Source organism: Oenanthe melanoleuca, chromosome 8, assembly GCF_029582105.1.
Source record: "Oenanthe melanoleuca isolate GR-GAL-2019-014 chromosome 8, OMel1.0, whole genome shotgun sequence".
Lineage (NCBI taxonomy): Eukaryota > Metazoa > Chordata > Aves > Passeriformes > Muscicapidae > Oenanthe > Oenanthe melanoleuca.
Window position 1 is genome coordinate 7,320,202 of NC_079342.1, and position 13,723 is coordinate 7,333,924.

The window sequence follows — 13,723 nt, forward strand, 5'->3', positions numbered from 1 at the left end:
CCAATTCCCACACATAGGAAGTGCAGCGCCCCAGTCAGAGAGGATGACAAAAAATATCTGCAAGCTGTACCTAGTGAGGTAGTGTGGCAACCCTCGCCCCCTCCACTGACAGAGTGCTACCATGCACCTGGGAGACCACCTTCCTCCTCCTCAGATACTCATTGAGAAATTACTTACACAACTGATTCCCTGTTAAAATTTTGGCAGATTTAGGAACACTCGGACTTGATCTAAACATTTTAACGTGACTGGAAATTAGGCATAACATAAAAATCAGGAGATAAAAAGGAAAAAGTAATAATTAGGGACTATGTTGTCCTGCTGTCCCCTGTCTCTTTTTGTTCTTTTAGCCATTGTGCAGCATCAGAGCTGTTGCAGAAAACTGGTCACATTTCAGACTGGAGCTTCCAATATCCTACTTCTGTTGTTGAGTACTGTGTGGCACACCTGCTATAAAAATTCACATGTGTAGTGGTCATCAACCAAATGGCCTAGATATTACCAGAAGTAAAATAAAAGTGTCAAATAACTTTGTAAAGCCTTAGGATTAAACCTCTGGAATTTGTTTTAGCACACTTACTTAAAACGGAGGTTGGGACTTACTGCAAAATAATTAAAAATTCCCTGACCCTTTAAATTAGATAACACTGAACTGAGTTTCTTAATGGGCACCCAAAACAATAAGGAGCATATTTACAATGCCTGGAGATTACCATAACTATTATTACTAGTGATTATTACTGGTTATTAATGATAATTACAACCATATTAGAAGGGACTTCTGAAGGTCATTTATTTCCACAGGTTGCTCATGGCAGGGTCAGCTTTAAAGTTAGATGAGGTTGTTGAGAGTCATATCCAGCTGAGACCAGCTGCTGCTTCAAAATGTGGTTAATGCTCCTGAGACTTAATGTTTCTCTTATGTGCTTTTCTCAATCTTTGGTAAAGAGGATATCTTTTTCTCATATCCTTTATTTATGGCCTGTATTTCCAAGATTACAGGTTTCTTGATCAAGCTCTTTTTTCATATCTTTGATTTTTTTTTAATGGCAATGACTTTAAATGCTTTATCTGAAAAGGTAGGTGAGATGTCCAAGTCCAAGAATGCTGGCTGTCATTCCCACATGTACATTGGAGCAGATGAGTCATCCCTTGAACAGACACTGGGAAGATTCATTTAGCAGCTAGTTATTCTTTCACAGCAACCTGTGAAAATATTTCTAGTCCTTGGTGATTACCACTAAGGGCTTTATTTATAGAGAAGTTGACTAGATAAAACAACCTTTTCCAGAACAGTTCCATGTCTGGAAACTGCATTTTGTAATTAGAGTCATTATTTACCAGAATAATAGATGAATCATGGTGTAGGTATTCTATAAGATGTGCTATTTCAATCTACTGCCAAATATTCCATGACAGTTATTCTGGGCCAACAAGGCTAAGAAATGTGAAAAAGTTTCTAAATGTATGTTTGAGTGTTATTATTTAAAAGTGAAGCTACTGTAGGCATCTTTAAGAATGGCTGTGTGACTGAGTAGGAAATCAGATATGACATTTTAAATTTGCACTGGATATTTTCGCATTTTTAGTAACTATTGTTCCAAAACCAATATGTAGAAAGTAACATTTGGAAAAAAATTGTACTTTCATGAAGTAAGGAAAAACTTTCTGTGTTATATTTATTAGATGTATGATAATTTCCTTTTTCTCCTCCATTTTTTTTTTTCCTCCCTGATATACAGTATCAGAATTGCTTCCAGTATTAAATGGAGAAAATCTGTCTCAAAAATTCACTGGAAGTACAATCTGCACCATGGGCTACATCATGGTTTGAAACTGGGGAAATAAAGGAAATGAATGGGTAGTTTCAGCTAATTCCAACCTGACAGCTGCACATGAAAAAACCTGTCACGATCTTGGCAGAAATTAATAGGCATTTTGTTGGTTTCTCACTCCAACCAAGTACTGAGCTGGCAGTAAAACTGAAATGTATTCCCAGTGAGAGGAGCTGTCCCTGCTCAGGGAGCAGAGCAGAGGTGATGGAGCGCAGGAATTCTGCTGCTGCCTGGGCTCTGCAGCCACCACTGATCACCTCCTGCACTGATTCTGCTGCCCAGCCCTCAGACAATGCCAATCACCACTCAGGAACCTGCATGGCTTCAATAATGCTCACTAGTGGCAGACAGGGGGCACTTGTGTTGGCAACTATCATTATTAATTTAATTTTTAATAACAATAAGGAACCCTAGTGAGATATGCTGATTAAGATGTTTTCTAACTCTCAATTTAAAAAAAAAAAAAATTAAAAATGTATCAGTATAAACTTAATGATTCAGTAGAAATTCATGTCTCTAGCCATAGAAAGCTGGCCTTGCCACTGCCAATTTTAAACCATGAGTAGGCAGCAGTAAATATCTGTTCAAAATTATAGATGTCTGCTGAGGACAGTGACTTATGGCAGTTGTTTTAGGTGCTAATATTGAACAAAAAAAAAAAAGATTTTTAAGAAATAATGCTCACTGAAATCACTGGCAGATTTAGTAGCTACTGGAGTAATCCAGTGTGTTTATATCACATTTTATTCCACCAGTTCTTGTAATCATCATATCATTGTTACAGTATTTCTATCTCCTTTGGTCTTTTTGAAGTTATGATAATCTACCTCACATAAAATTGGCTTTTTAGCATTTTCATTAAACTGCAAAATCTAAATCACTGAAAGAGAGAAATTCTGGGTTTTTTTTATCAACCCTTTATTTTATTAAGTTAAAAAAACCACTTGGCTGATGTTAGGCAATCTTTCTTGGAGCAATGTAGGAAGTTTCATACCTGTTCCTTTGAAGAAAGGAGAATTCTGCATAAATGTGAAGATGTGGTTGTTTTATGGTAGCTCCTCAGCCATAACAGATTTTATAACTGTTGGAAGAATTTAAATGTAATTAGTCCTTTATGTGTCCACTTGTAGAGTAAAAAAAAAAGCGATATTTTAGAGGCTTAAAAAAATAATCCAAGGATCCATCTCTGGAAAACTTCAGATATCAGAAAAAAAAAAAATACTACTGATTTGAACAAATTGCTGGCTGATTCTCCAAGTAGTGAGGGCTGAGGGAATTCTTTAATTTTAACTATTTCCACAAAAATGTTTGTAGAAGTGCACAATAAATTCAAGTATTTTTGGAATTAAACATTAAGTTACCTTCTCATGAAAAAAAACAATTACTTTGTTGATGGTTTGCAGGGGTTGTGTTGTTATTTTTTATTTGGACTGGTTCTGCTTTTTCCTATAAAAATGCTAAAATTTTCCTGTTGCCTGGAATTACTGTACAGTAATTCACAACTGATGAACAGTAAATCAAGATATTTTTTAAAAAAATCACTATGCTGATTTGGAAACTTCATTTTTTGCTTTAGTCTGTGAAAAAAACTGATTACATATCTTAAGAAAGAAAAAGATGAGAGGATAACACAGAAATGCATTTTTCCTGGCATTTTCTCCCCAAGCTGTATAAATAATTAGATTTTAAAATATTTTTTGAATGGTGTCTACTCTCTATAAACTTCTTTGAGTAACTGAGCTCAACTTGCATATTGCAAGTGCCATGTGTTTTGAATGGGTACCATGGTACATATTGGAATGTTGATATCTTATTTTCTAGATTATCCTATCACTTGATTATTTATTAATGGTTAAAAGAAAGATAACTATGAACTGAGTAGCTTTCTATATATTACAGCAAATCAAAAAGCTTTGAAAACACTATTTGATTGATAGACTGATAACTCAAGACAATGATGGAAAACTGGAAAGAGGAATGAGAAACAACTCTGAACTCTCAGTGGCTGTGTGTATGAGACTGCTGAGCACAACTCTTCTTATCTGTTAAAATTGGTGGATCTGGCAAAACCAAAACTGAAACAAAGGCTCTCCCAAATCCCATCCCAACGACCTCACAGTGCTCCCTGGGGCAGCACTGGCGGTTTCTGACCCTGCCCTGGAAATCTCTGCAAAGAGATTTCTGCTCTGTGCTGGGCTCAGCTCTGCTTCCTCACCTTCAGGGTCACACCCTAGCTATACAGCAGGAAAGTGGTTCTGTTGTGACTCCTACCAGGTAAAACTACCTGTAATGGCATTGATTGGAATGTAAATTTCTGTTAGATCCAGTACTTAAATGAGCACGTCACATCACAAAGGCTGTTTGTATTTTCTTTCAGCTCAGTAATATTTTAATATAGTGTAAAATCTAATTTTTAAAGCAAAATATTCCAATAACTTCAAAGCATTAAAGGAGGGAAAACAAATACTGGCTTGATATTATAACCAGTTATCTAGATAAGGTGATTGCCTTAGACTGGAAGCCTGATTACCAATATCATTTATTAGAAGGTCAGATTTGTATAAAATTAAATTGAATGGAGAACATCTTGCTTATACATCCAAAATAATAGATACAGTCTGAAGATAATTTTTGAATGTTACAAGGAGATAAATATCTTAATGGTCTCTCAACAGTACAGCTTTCTGTAAAACTTGCCCTCAAATAATAATAGAAAATTAATGTACAACCTAGTTATGTATGTTTATGCCTTGCTGACATGTGTTGGGTATAGACTTTAGTCCAGAGCTTGGCATGGTAGTGGCTTTGATCACACAATTGAAGACTTAATAAGAAAACTTATTGGTTACTGCAAGAGGGCAAAATCAGGTCCAAAATACTTTGTGTTGCTATTAAAAAGAAAAAAAAAATCCAGTAGTATTTGCTCTCACCACCTTTTAAGATATACATTTACCACATTAAAATTTCATGACAAATAAAGCTATTTGTTTTATCCAGACACTATTTTAGCTCCAGAAAAATACCTACCAAATTTTTCAAGGTTAAGAAAACAATAAAATAAGAAAGTGCCCATTCAGTCCTTTTTCCTCTTTTTTTTTTTTTTTTTCTTTTTTCTTCTGCATCTTGCATTCATTATCATAAAAAAAAAAAAGCTCTCTTAATTTAAAATTGACTGTAAGGAAGAACAAAAACACAGAGAACAAAGCAGAAAATACCGTTTGATTATTGTGATTGCATCTTGCACTTGGGTGCATGGTCTGTCTCTAAACTCTGACTCATCTGCCAGCAGCAGGCTTTAAGGTGATAATCACCCACACAGAGCTATTTGCACATCATGTCTATCCTATCCTCTATCTAATTATACCCTTTAAAACAAACTGTTTAGCATAATTAGTGGAGTTATGCTTTACAGGAAAAAAAGATAGAAGCAATAGTTTAGAAGATTCAACTTTTTGAAGACATACATGTATGGATTAGTAATGTTGGTATTCGGTCACAATAATGAACATTTTGATGCACTGGTCTATGTAAAATTGCACAATCATTATTTTAGCCAGTAAAATAATGTAGTTTTCAGAATATTTACATACAATATGTAAGCATTGCTTAAAATTATTAAATGGTTTTGGGACTCATTAATTGCTAACACTTTCACCAGTATTTTTTCAGACACGGCTGAAAAATGCTGAAAGAGCCAGCATTGTAATCAGGAATGCTGGAAATGATCAGAGAACCTATTCAACTGATAGACAACAGCAGGTACAAATTACCTTAATGGGAAAGCTCTGGGGTTTTTGTTTTGTTTTCTTCTAGATGATCAGAAAGGATGTTTACTAATGACCACTCTTTCTTTGTGTTCAAATTTTAGTGATAAGCTGCTTTAATACAAAATTCTTTGAGGTAAAAAAGGAAAACAGAGAATAATACATATATGTGCACACAGGTGAATATATTTTATTTTTCTTTGCTGGCTTTCATTGCAGTCTTAAAAAAGTATTAAATGGACATTGCTTGAGTTGGCATCTTCTTTGCATGCTGGAAGTTTAGCATTTCTAAGCCCCCTGCCCAAACCCCATTCTCCATATAAACTAGAAAGAGCTGTGAGCACACAAAAGCCAATACCCCCTGTGTTAGCTGCCAGGCAAAATGGAACCCAAACTGTATCTCCTGAGAGCAACTTCCTGTCCCCAGATGGGAAAAAACTCTTCTGACATGAAAACAAATACTGTGTTAGCATAGACAAAACAAAAATCATGCAGAATCCATTAAAGCAGCCACAACTAATTAATCCTGTTTGATTTTGTGTGTTAATTGGACTTCTGTTAAATTCTCTTTGAGAACAGGATAAATTTATGGATTCTATCCTTGTTTAACAAAAATTCTGCTATTCCTATGTTACAGGAAAGGTGTTCAGAACATTAAGCAAGTAGAGTTATTTCCCCTGTGAGCTATTTAAGAAAAAACATATGGGAAAAAAAGCAGAGTATCAGTATTTACTTGTGCTCATGAAGAGATGCTCATACTTCACCTTTTCAGGTAGGCAAAGAAATATGTTGAACTCTACCATATATTATCCCAAGACATTTACAGCAGACTAAAGATAAAACATAGATTTGCAAGAACTCTTATATTTAGTATACAATGTTAAACAGAATTTTCTCCATTTGTAATAAATAAACTGCACTAATCATCCCAGTGTAAAATACAAAGAGGTCAATGATGCATCCTTTCAGCTCACCATTGTTCAAAAGGTATTTGAGTTTCCCTATTAAGTTTTCAAAGGCCAACATCTGCTGATGCTCAGAAATGGTAGATGACAAAGGCTGTATGGAGTGTGAAGTGAAAACACAACCATATAGACCATGCAACACAGTACTAAGAAACTATAGCACAATCAAACTCCAAGGAGCTATTTCCCATTCAACCCATTTCTGTTATTAATGGCAGGAATATTTCTGAGAGTGGTGACATAAACTTATTCTCTTTCATTTAGAGAATTTAAATTTTTTTTGTAATGAAACATATATATAAACACAAAGTTTTGAAAATAGCAAATCGCTATGAATCTGCAGGCATACAAATACCAGAGGAGACACTAGAGCAGGCAAATGACATTATTAAGATTGAAGGTTTTCATTTGCCCATTATTGTCATTGATGCTGTTCTGCTTTTAAAGCAGAAACAGGTGCTGTGGCTTTCAGCTGCTAACACTGCTCACACTTGCAAGGGAAATAGTTTTGATGGCATTTAACTTGGCTATCTAGAGCTTAACAAATCACTGCTATTCATGAGCTTAAGCAAACTGAGTTGATTATAAATTGATAGTCCTGACCCTGTATCACAAGAAGTGAGAAAGTTTTACCCCAATTATTAAAAACTTTTCACTTGGATATCGGGTATGGCAAATTGCATTTAACAACTGTGATATTTCATAACTGTGATTGTACCATATTATGGAAGTTGTTCCCAAAGTATCTACAAAGCTGAGGCTGTGGGGAATATTCTTTCCTTGAGCCACAGCAGGATCCCATTTCTCCCTCCTTGCTTTATTGGCAATTAACTAACGTGCCATGACTGTGTGCATCCTCAGCTGTGGGACTCAGCCGAGGCTCACAGCTCTGCTGCTGTGCACTTGGTCTCTTCATGTGTTTTGTTTAAGTAATCATCTATTTCATTGATATAGTAGTTCTTTACATAATGGTGTTATTTTGGTCCTTTAATTGCATACAGGAAAGCATTTTTCTGTGAAGGAACACAATTCTATTTATTTTGCAGAGTAAAGCTGAGTTCAAAGCCTGCTAGAGTTAATGCAGATTCCAGCAGATACGCTGCATTTGCTAATCTGCTTCATAGAAATGAAAGCTATTCCATTTATAAACTTTTCCATTTCCTCTTTGAACTTACATGTATACATACATGAAAATTATTGGTCCTATACTTGTTATTAGCATTTTACTTCAAAATGCTCAACAAATATTTTTTCTGCAACAGTGTCTTAATTCTTTGTGTCACGCTCAGTTTTGCTGGACTCAGTGCTCATCTGCTGATAAGAATTGATCAGAAAATCTGGGGCTGAATGCAGATGTAAGGAGTGACATTGTCTCTGACCACATAATAACAGCTGCATGTTAATGACAGAGAGGGAGGCCAATACACAGCCCCTGCACCACAGGGCATGCTATCACAGAAACATTATCTACACCAGAAAGGGATGTTGGGAAATCAGATCCATGAAGCTGAATGACAATGCAAAACAATACTGGTTTTATTACTTACTACCAATACTGGAAATACTGGGTATACCTGCAGAGAAAGAAAACACAAAGAAGTGTAGTTAGCTGTTTGCTGTAGTTGGCCGACCTATTACATCTAAGATTCTGAAAACATTTCCAGAATACTTTATCAATACATAGTTAAACTCAAGCATCTGCCATTATGTGCCCAGTCCTTTACAAATGCAGAGTCTTTTAGATTTTTCAGTATGGGGCTGCAGGGACCACTAAAATGCATTGACAGATGGGATCTATACCAGCCCCCTGAACTTCATGAATTTGTTCAGAACAGTTTTGTATTTCAACTAACCAGCCATTAGGTTTAATGCTCTAGATAAAAATATCAGTCATGCATGTATTATGCAGATCTAGGAGAGTAATTTAACCAAGGGATAGATGCATTGCTAACTGCTTTGGCCAGCTGCTTAAATCAGTTGCTACCTTCTGTTGCATTAATTGTATATGACTATTTTTCCCTCTTTTACCTGACAGTTATCTAAATTAAGCTATGTAAAAGAAATGTAATTGAGTGAAACAATCTAATGCAGTAGGTTTGCCATATTGATTAAGCCTCTCATTGATTAATTTTTTTTTCCTATGTTCATTTCAATTCCTAAACCAATTTAATGCAAGGATGTAGGTGAGATTTACCATAAGAGGTGGGGCTGTTAAGGAGTAAAACTCCTTTACCAGATAAACAGTGTGGGATCTCATGTTGTATAATGCAATCCTGAGAACCAACTTCTTGTCAGGTCTGCCCTGAAACCTAGGCTTTGTGTGTAGCACAAAACCATGGATATGAAATCTTCCCTGAAATGCCATTTCCTTAAGATTAAATGCCATTGTTAATGGCACTGTGGCTCATCATTTGGGTTAGTTAGAAACTGCAGATCAGTATGGAAATCCTGGATATTTGCATCCTCTTTCATAAATACAGTCTGACTTTTAAAGTTTTTTTTTACTTTTGTGGAATGTATTTTGTTGCAGAAATCTGTTTCTCCATTAAACATCTGCTACACTTCTTTCAACATCTATCTTGAAGTTCTCCCTTACTTAGAGATGGGCATGGACATCACTCTGCAATTAAGTGAAAAAATGTTTGAAAATAAATGATATTCAATATAAGCAAGGTTGCAGAGTCAAGCTAGGAACAACCCTAATGTGTGTCATGGCTAAGACAATGCTGAAGTAACAGAATTTGCAGTACAGGGACAAAACTCAGACTTTTTATGTTTCACCACATCAGTCCTGGGGCATGTGTCAGAATTGCAATTCTCATGTTTCATATCCTGTGGCAGCTGTGGCCTGGCAGAGCACCATGGACAGCACCTCCTGCTCACCCAGCCCCACAATCAGAAGCTGCTTGCAAACTTAATTATCTCTACTTCTGCTGAGATTAATAAGCATTTTTTCAAAATTTTAGCACCATGAGGTATCAAAAGCCAAATGCAAACATCATCATAATAGAACAACGTGGTCATGGTTCTAATCGTACCAAAAAGTGATTTTTTGGTTAGGATAATTAAAGAGTGTGTCTATGCCCTTATTTTAAATGTCAAAAAGACAATCAATTTTCAAGTATTTTCCCCTGAAGTTTCAGTAGCAGCTTGTTTAAATTTTCCCAAGTCATTGTAGCTGGTTTAAATTAGCAGGATTAGTTTTCCTTTATACACTCATGGAATCTACACAAATATTAGATAAAAGACAAAAATTGTGCTCTCGCACTCACACTTCACTGTGAAATTTGTATTTCCTCTGGGTGTACTCCCCCGCCTCAAACCTCTCTGTCTCCTACACACACATACAAATATCCTTTCCTTTCTCTCCTGAACAGATTGTAGCAAAGGAAGAGGTTTTCCTGAGAGGTTTTTTCTGCTCGCCTCATATTATTGTACTTCAAAATTTTCAATGAATTCATAGTGATAAATGCTTCCTGGGCAGAGAATAATGAACACAAGATGCCTGGTAGCCTGAGGGCTCTGTATCAACATTGCAAAGATATCTTCAGGTTCTGTTTCAAAAGCTGTTTTGCTATTTCTGTACAGAGTTTCTTAGTTGGTGTGGCCTTCTGTAACCAGACTGGTTTTTGTACTACCAGGTATCCCTGTGTGAGGTGGCTGGCCTTGATAGTGCACTATTTTATGTCCTTCTTACTAAAGAGAGCGAGAATGGCACTTCTGAGTTTGTCTGGAAAGGAGCTGGTTATGTAGGGCCATGAAGCAGGATCTATTAACACTCTGTGAAAAGCGCACATATGATGGGGAAATTATTCTTAGAAGGAGTGTTTGTGTGAGATCTGGAGCTACATATTGAGGCTAGCTCTTAAATTCAGCTGAGCTGTATTTGGTGCAAGTCCTTAGGTAACGAGGCACAGGAGGTGTGATTCTGCTCTCCCTCCCTCAGTGTGGAGGCAGGTGAGGGCCTGAGCACACAGCTTTGCCTGTACCACCACAGGGGACAATCACAGGGTGTGGGGCTACCCCTCCACTGCTGAGGACAGCCACAGGCCATGGAGTCACCCCCTCACTGCTGGCCCTTGGCTTGAACCTGGTCTGTTACACAGCATGGATGGTTTTCAGGCAGCCTTGTACTGAAATCTGTGAGTACTTTGCAGCAGTGAAGTGATGGGGACAAGTTAGAGAGATGGAGGATCAGGCCCATTGCCTCCTTTGATGGACAGTTCTATTGAGCAAGGTACAAAAAGGGATTGAATTTACATCTATTCAATTGTTAAACCAAAGCAATGTTCAGCCTCAATTATCTTCCAGTTGAAATCACTGGGAAGGTTACTAATGGTAATAGATTTATAGTGAGGGGACATCAAGTAAAGCATGCAAAAAAGTTCAGAGGTTGGGACTGCCCCTGAAATGACAAACATTGCAGGAGAAAGTCACTAATACTACTTATTATTTTTGACTTGAGGGCGGTGGTTTGGTATATTACATGTTCACTGTAAGTGCATCTAAATATATATATGCATTACTTGAGAGGAAAAAAATCTGGTGTTTTCCTTTCATACGATCTTCTGCATCTGCCCTGTAATTTTCTCATTTCCCCTGCTTCCAGAAATGGGTTGTTTTAGCTCTTAGCTACCATGGAGCTGGCTATTGAGATGAAGAAAAAAAGCAAATCAGACGCTAGCAAAGAAAGCAAGTTTTTGATTTTGTCTCTAGTTTGTGTCAGAGAGAAATCCTTAACACAAAGGAAATGGAACAAGTTTTTGGTGAGAAGGACCACACTGCTGTTTCCAGTCTCAGGCAGGTCATACCCTGCAGACCCTCTTAGCACCTCCATTGTCACTGCCCACATGTGCTTCTGGCAGGACTCTTAAACAGGAACAAAATACAGAGCTTTTCATAGCAGAGTCAGAGCAGGGATGGTAATGCCTTATCTGATCTTTTGCTAGAATATCTGCCCTGCAGCATGACAGCACTCCCTGCAGTGAGTCTTTCTTCCCTTTGCAGCTCTTCCATTGAGGCGTGATTGCGATATCAGATGCTCAGCATCAATTTCAGAACTTCTGAATTCTCTAGCAATTTAAAGCCCTGAGAAGCTCGATGATACTGGTGTCTTGTAATCCCTCAAAGGGAGTGATCATTATGATCATAGGAGTAAACTTTTCATGTATTGTTAAACCCATATTCAGACAAAGGATAACACACAGTGAAAGAAAATTCTTTTGAAATTTCATCTGCTTCATTGCAAGAGCCCCAGAACTCCTGCTACTGTTAATTTTGCAGTTGTTTCTCTGAAAAGATTGTATTCATATAAAAGGAACTGCTTTGATGAAGTTTGTTATCCCTAACCTCTGTTTTCCCAAGCAGTATCACCAGAAATAAATGGGACAGAGGAAATAGTTATTTTTATTGGATAACATCTTTTAAAATGTAGACTTTTTGTGTTATGTTTTAGTGAGTCCAAACCAGTAATGAAAACTCTGTCTAGAGTGAAATAAAAAGATGGTTTTTTCAAGTAATTTTACTTATTGATAGAATATTCAAAACTTTGAAAAGCCTGAAACTCAGACAATTTTTGGCACTTTGAATATCTTAAAACAGACACTTTGCCTTCCCATGCTGCTGCTGCTTAAGGACCAGGAGTCTCTTTCATTTCACCTTTTCACTGTATAAGGCAAAAATAGAGTTGTTTGAAACCAGTGACGTATGGAAACAATTCATTTCCAGCAACAGATGTCACCATAGCCAGCACAAACAACCAGCTCAGCAGGGTCATACAAGAGGGTAGAGTGCTGAAGGATAATTTTTCAAGCCCTATTTTAAAAAAACACAGCACGTTATTTATAGTGCATTGTTTTTAGGTATGTACCTGCAATGTTTTCCTGGCTATTGCACTGGATACCCAGTTGAAGGAAAATGAGTTTATCAGTTGCAGATTTTCAGTTTTTCCTGACACACCTGTTTACTTGAATGCTCTTGGATACACTGCAGTTTTGCCCTCACACTAGGTTTCCCAGCCTTTTGTGTGACATGTTCCTGTGGCTTTACACCTTCTGTAAGCTTCACGGGCTAAGATTAATATGTAATATAAAATAGGAACAATATGAAACTTTGCTGTTTTGTAACTTATTGATTGATATCTTTCTTTTTCTTTCTGAAACACATCATCAAAAGCATTAAGGAGCAATATTTTATAACTTCCACCTAAGTGTCCCATTATTTCAAACTGAGTCATGAAGAAGGCACTGGAAAACCTTCAGTTATTTGGGAGAATGAGCCCTTAGAAAACGGGTCACTGTCTGGTTTATGAGTCTGCTTTGACTGGAAAGCAGGATGTGTGATCCTTTCAGTTAGAGAGATCCTTGTTACTGGGATTCCTGACTAGAAAGCACAACTTCTTGGACAACTTCATTTATGCTGGTCCTTCAGATGGCTTTGTGTCAGCAAATGTTTATGGGGAAAACTGAACATCAATAAGGGTAATACCACTGCACTTCTGGAGGTGCCATAAGTTTTGCCTGAAACTGTTTCTGTGGCAGCTGTGCTGCACAGATGCCTTGTAAGTCTTTTCTCTTTCAGGGAGGTTTAAGGCTGTGCTGCTGAGACAGGCTTGTACCATGGGAGGGGGACCCACTGCAGGAGAAGTTCTGTAAACTGAGACTGTCTGCCTGACTCTTACTGAAAAGAACCACCAATGTTTCCCATGTCCTGGTCAATTCTTTTTTTCATGTTGAACCATGAATGAGGAAAGTCATGTAACAGCTGGGAGGGGCTTTTGCTGAGCATTGGGCACTTTTGATACAGGTGATTGGTGGTGAAGGGAGTGACACAAAGTGAGCAGGCTTTGATCCATGGCAGCTCAGTGCAGTCTGAGACAGCTCTGTCTGATGGAACAAAGAACATAAGTGCCAGAGATGATCTAAACAACAGGAGGAAGAAAAGGGCTAGTGCTGTCAGACACATACAACTGCTGTGGAGAAAAGCCATCCTGTAATACCAAGTAGAGAGAAATTCAATAAGTTCACTTTGTGTGTCAAAACATATTGCAGAAAAAAACTGTCTACAGAATGTGGCAGCACAAGGGAATGAATGTAATCACAAAATAGTCAATAAGATAGAGTGGAAATATAAAATAAATGCTGTGTGGAGACAAATGGAG

The 13,723-nt window shown here is 37.2% G+C and overlaps 1 protein-coding gene across 4 annotated transcripts in view; it reads right to left on the reverse strand.

Annotated features, from left to right (window-relative positions):
- Positions 1-13,723, reverse strand: part of NTNG1 (netrin G1) — a 141,628-nt gene that overhangs the window by 35,844 nt on the left and 92,061 nt on the right. For all 4 annotated transcript variants that reach the window (XM_056497463.1, XM_056497460.1, XM_056497461.1 and 1 more), the window contains exon 5: positions 8,112-8,138. In XM_056497463.1, coding sequence (XP_056353438.1) covers positions 8,112-8,138 — 27 coding nt within the window. The remainder of the gene's footprint in view (positions 1-8,111; positions 8,139-13,723) is intronic.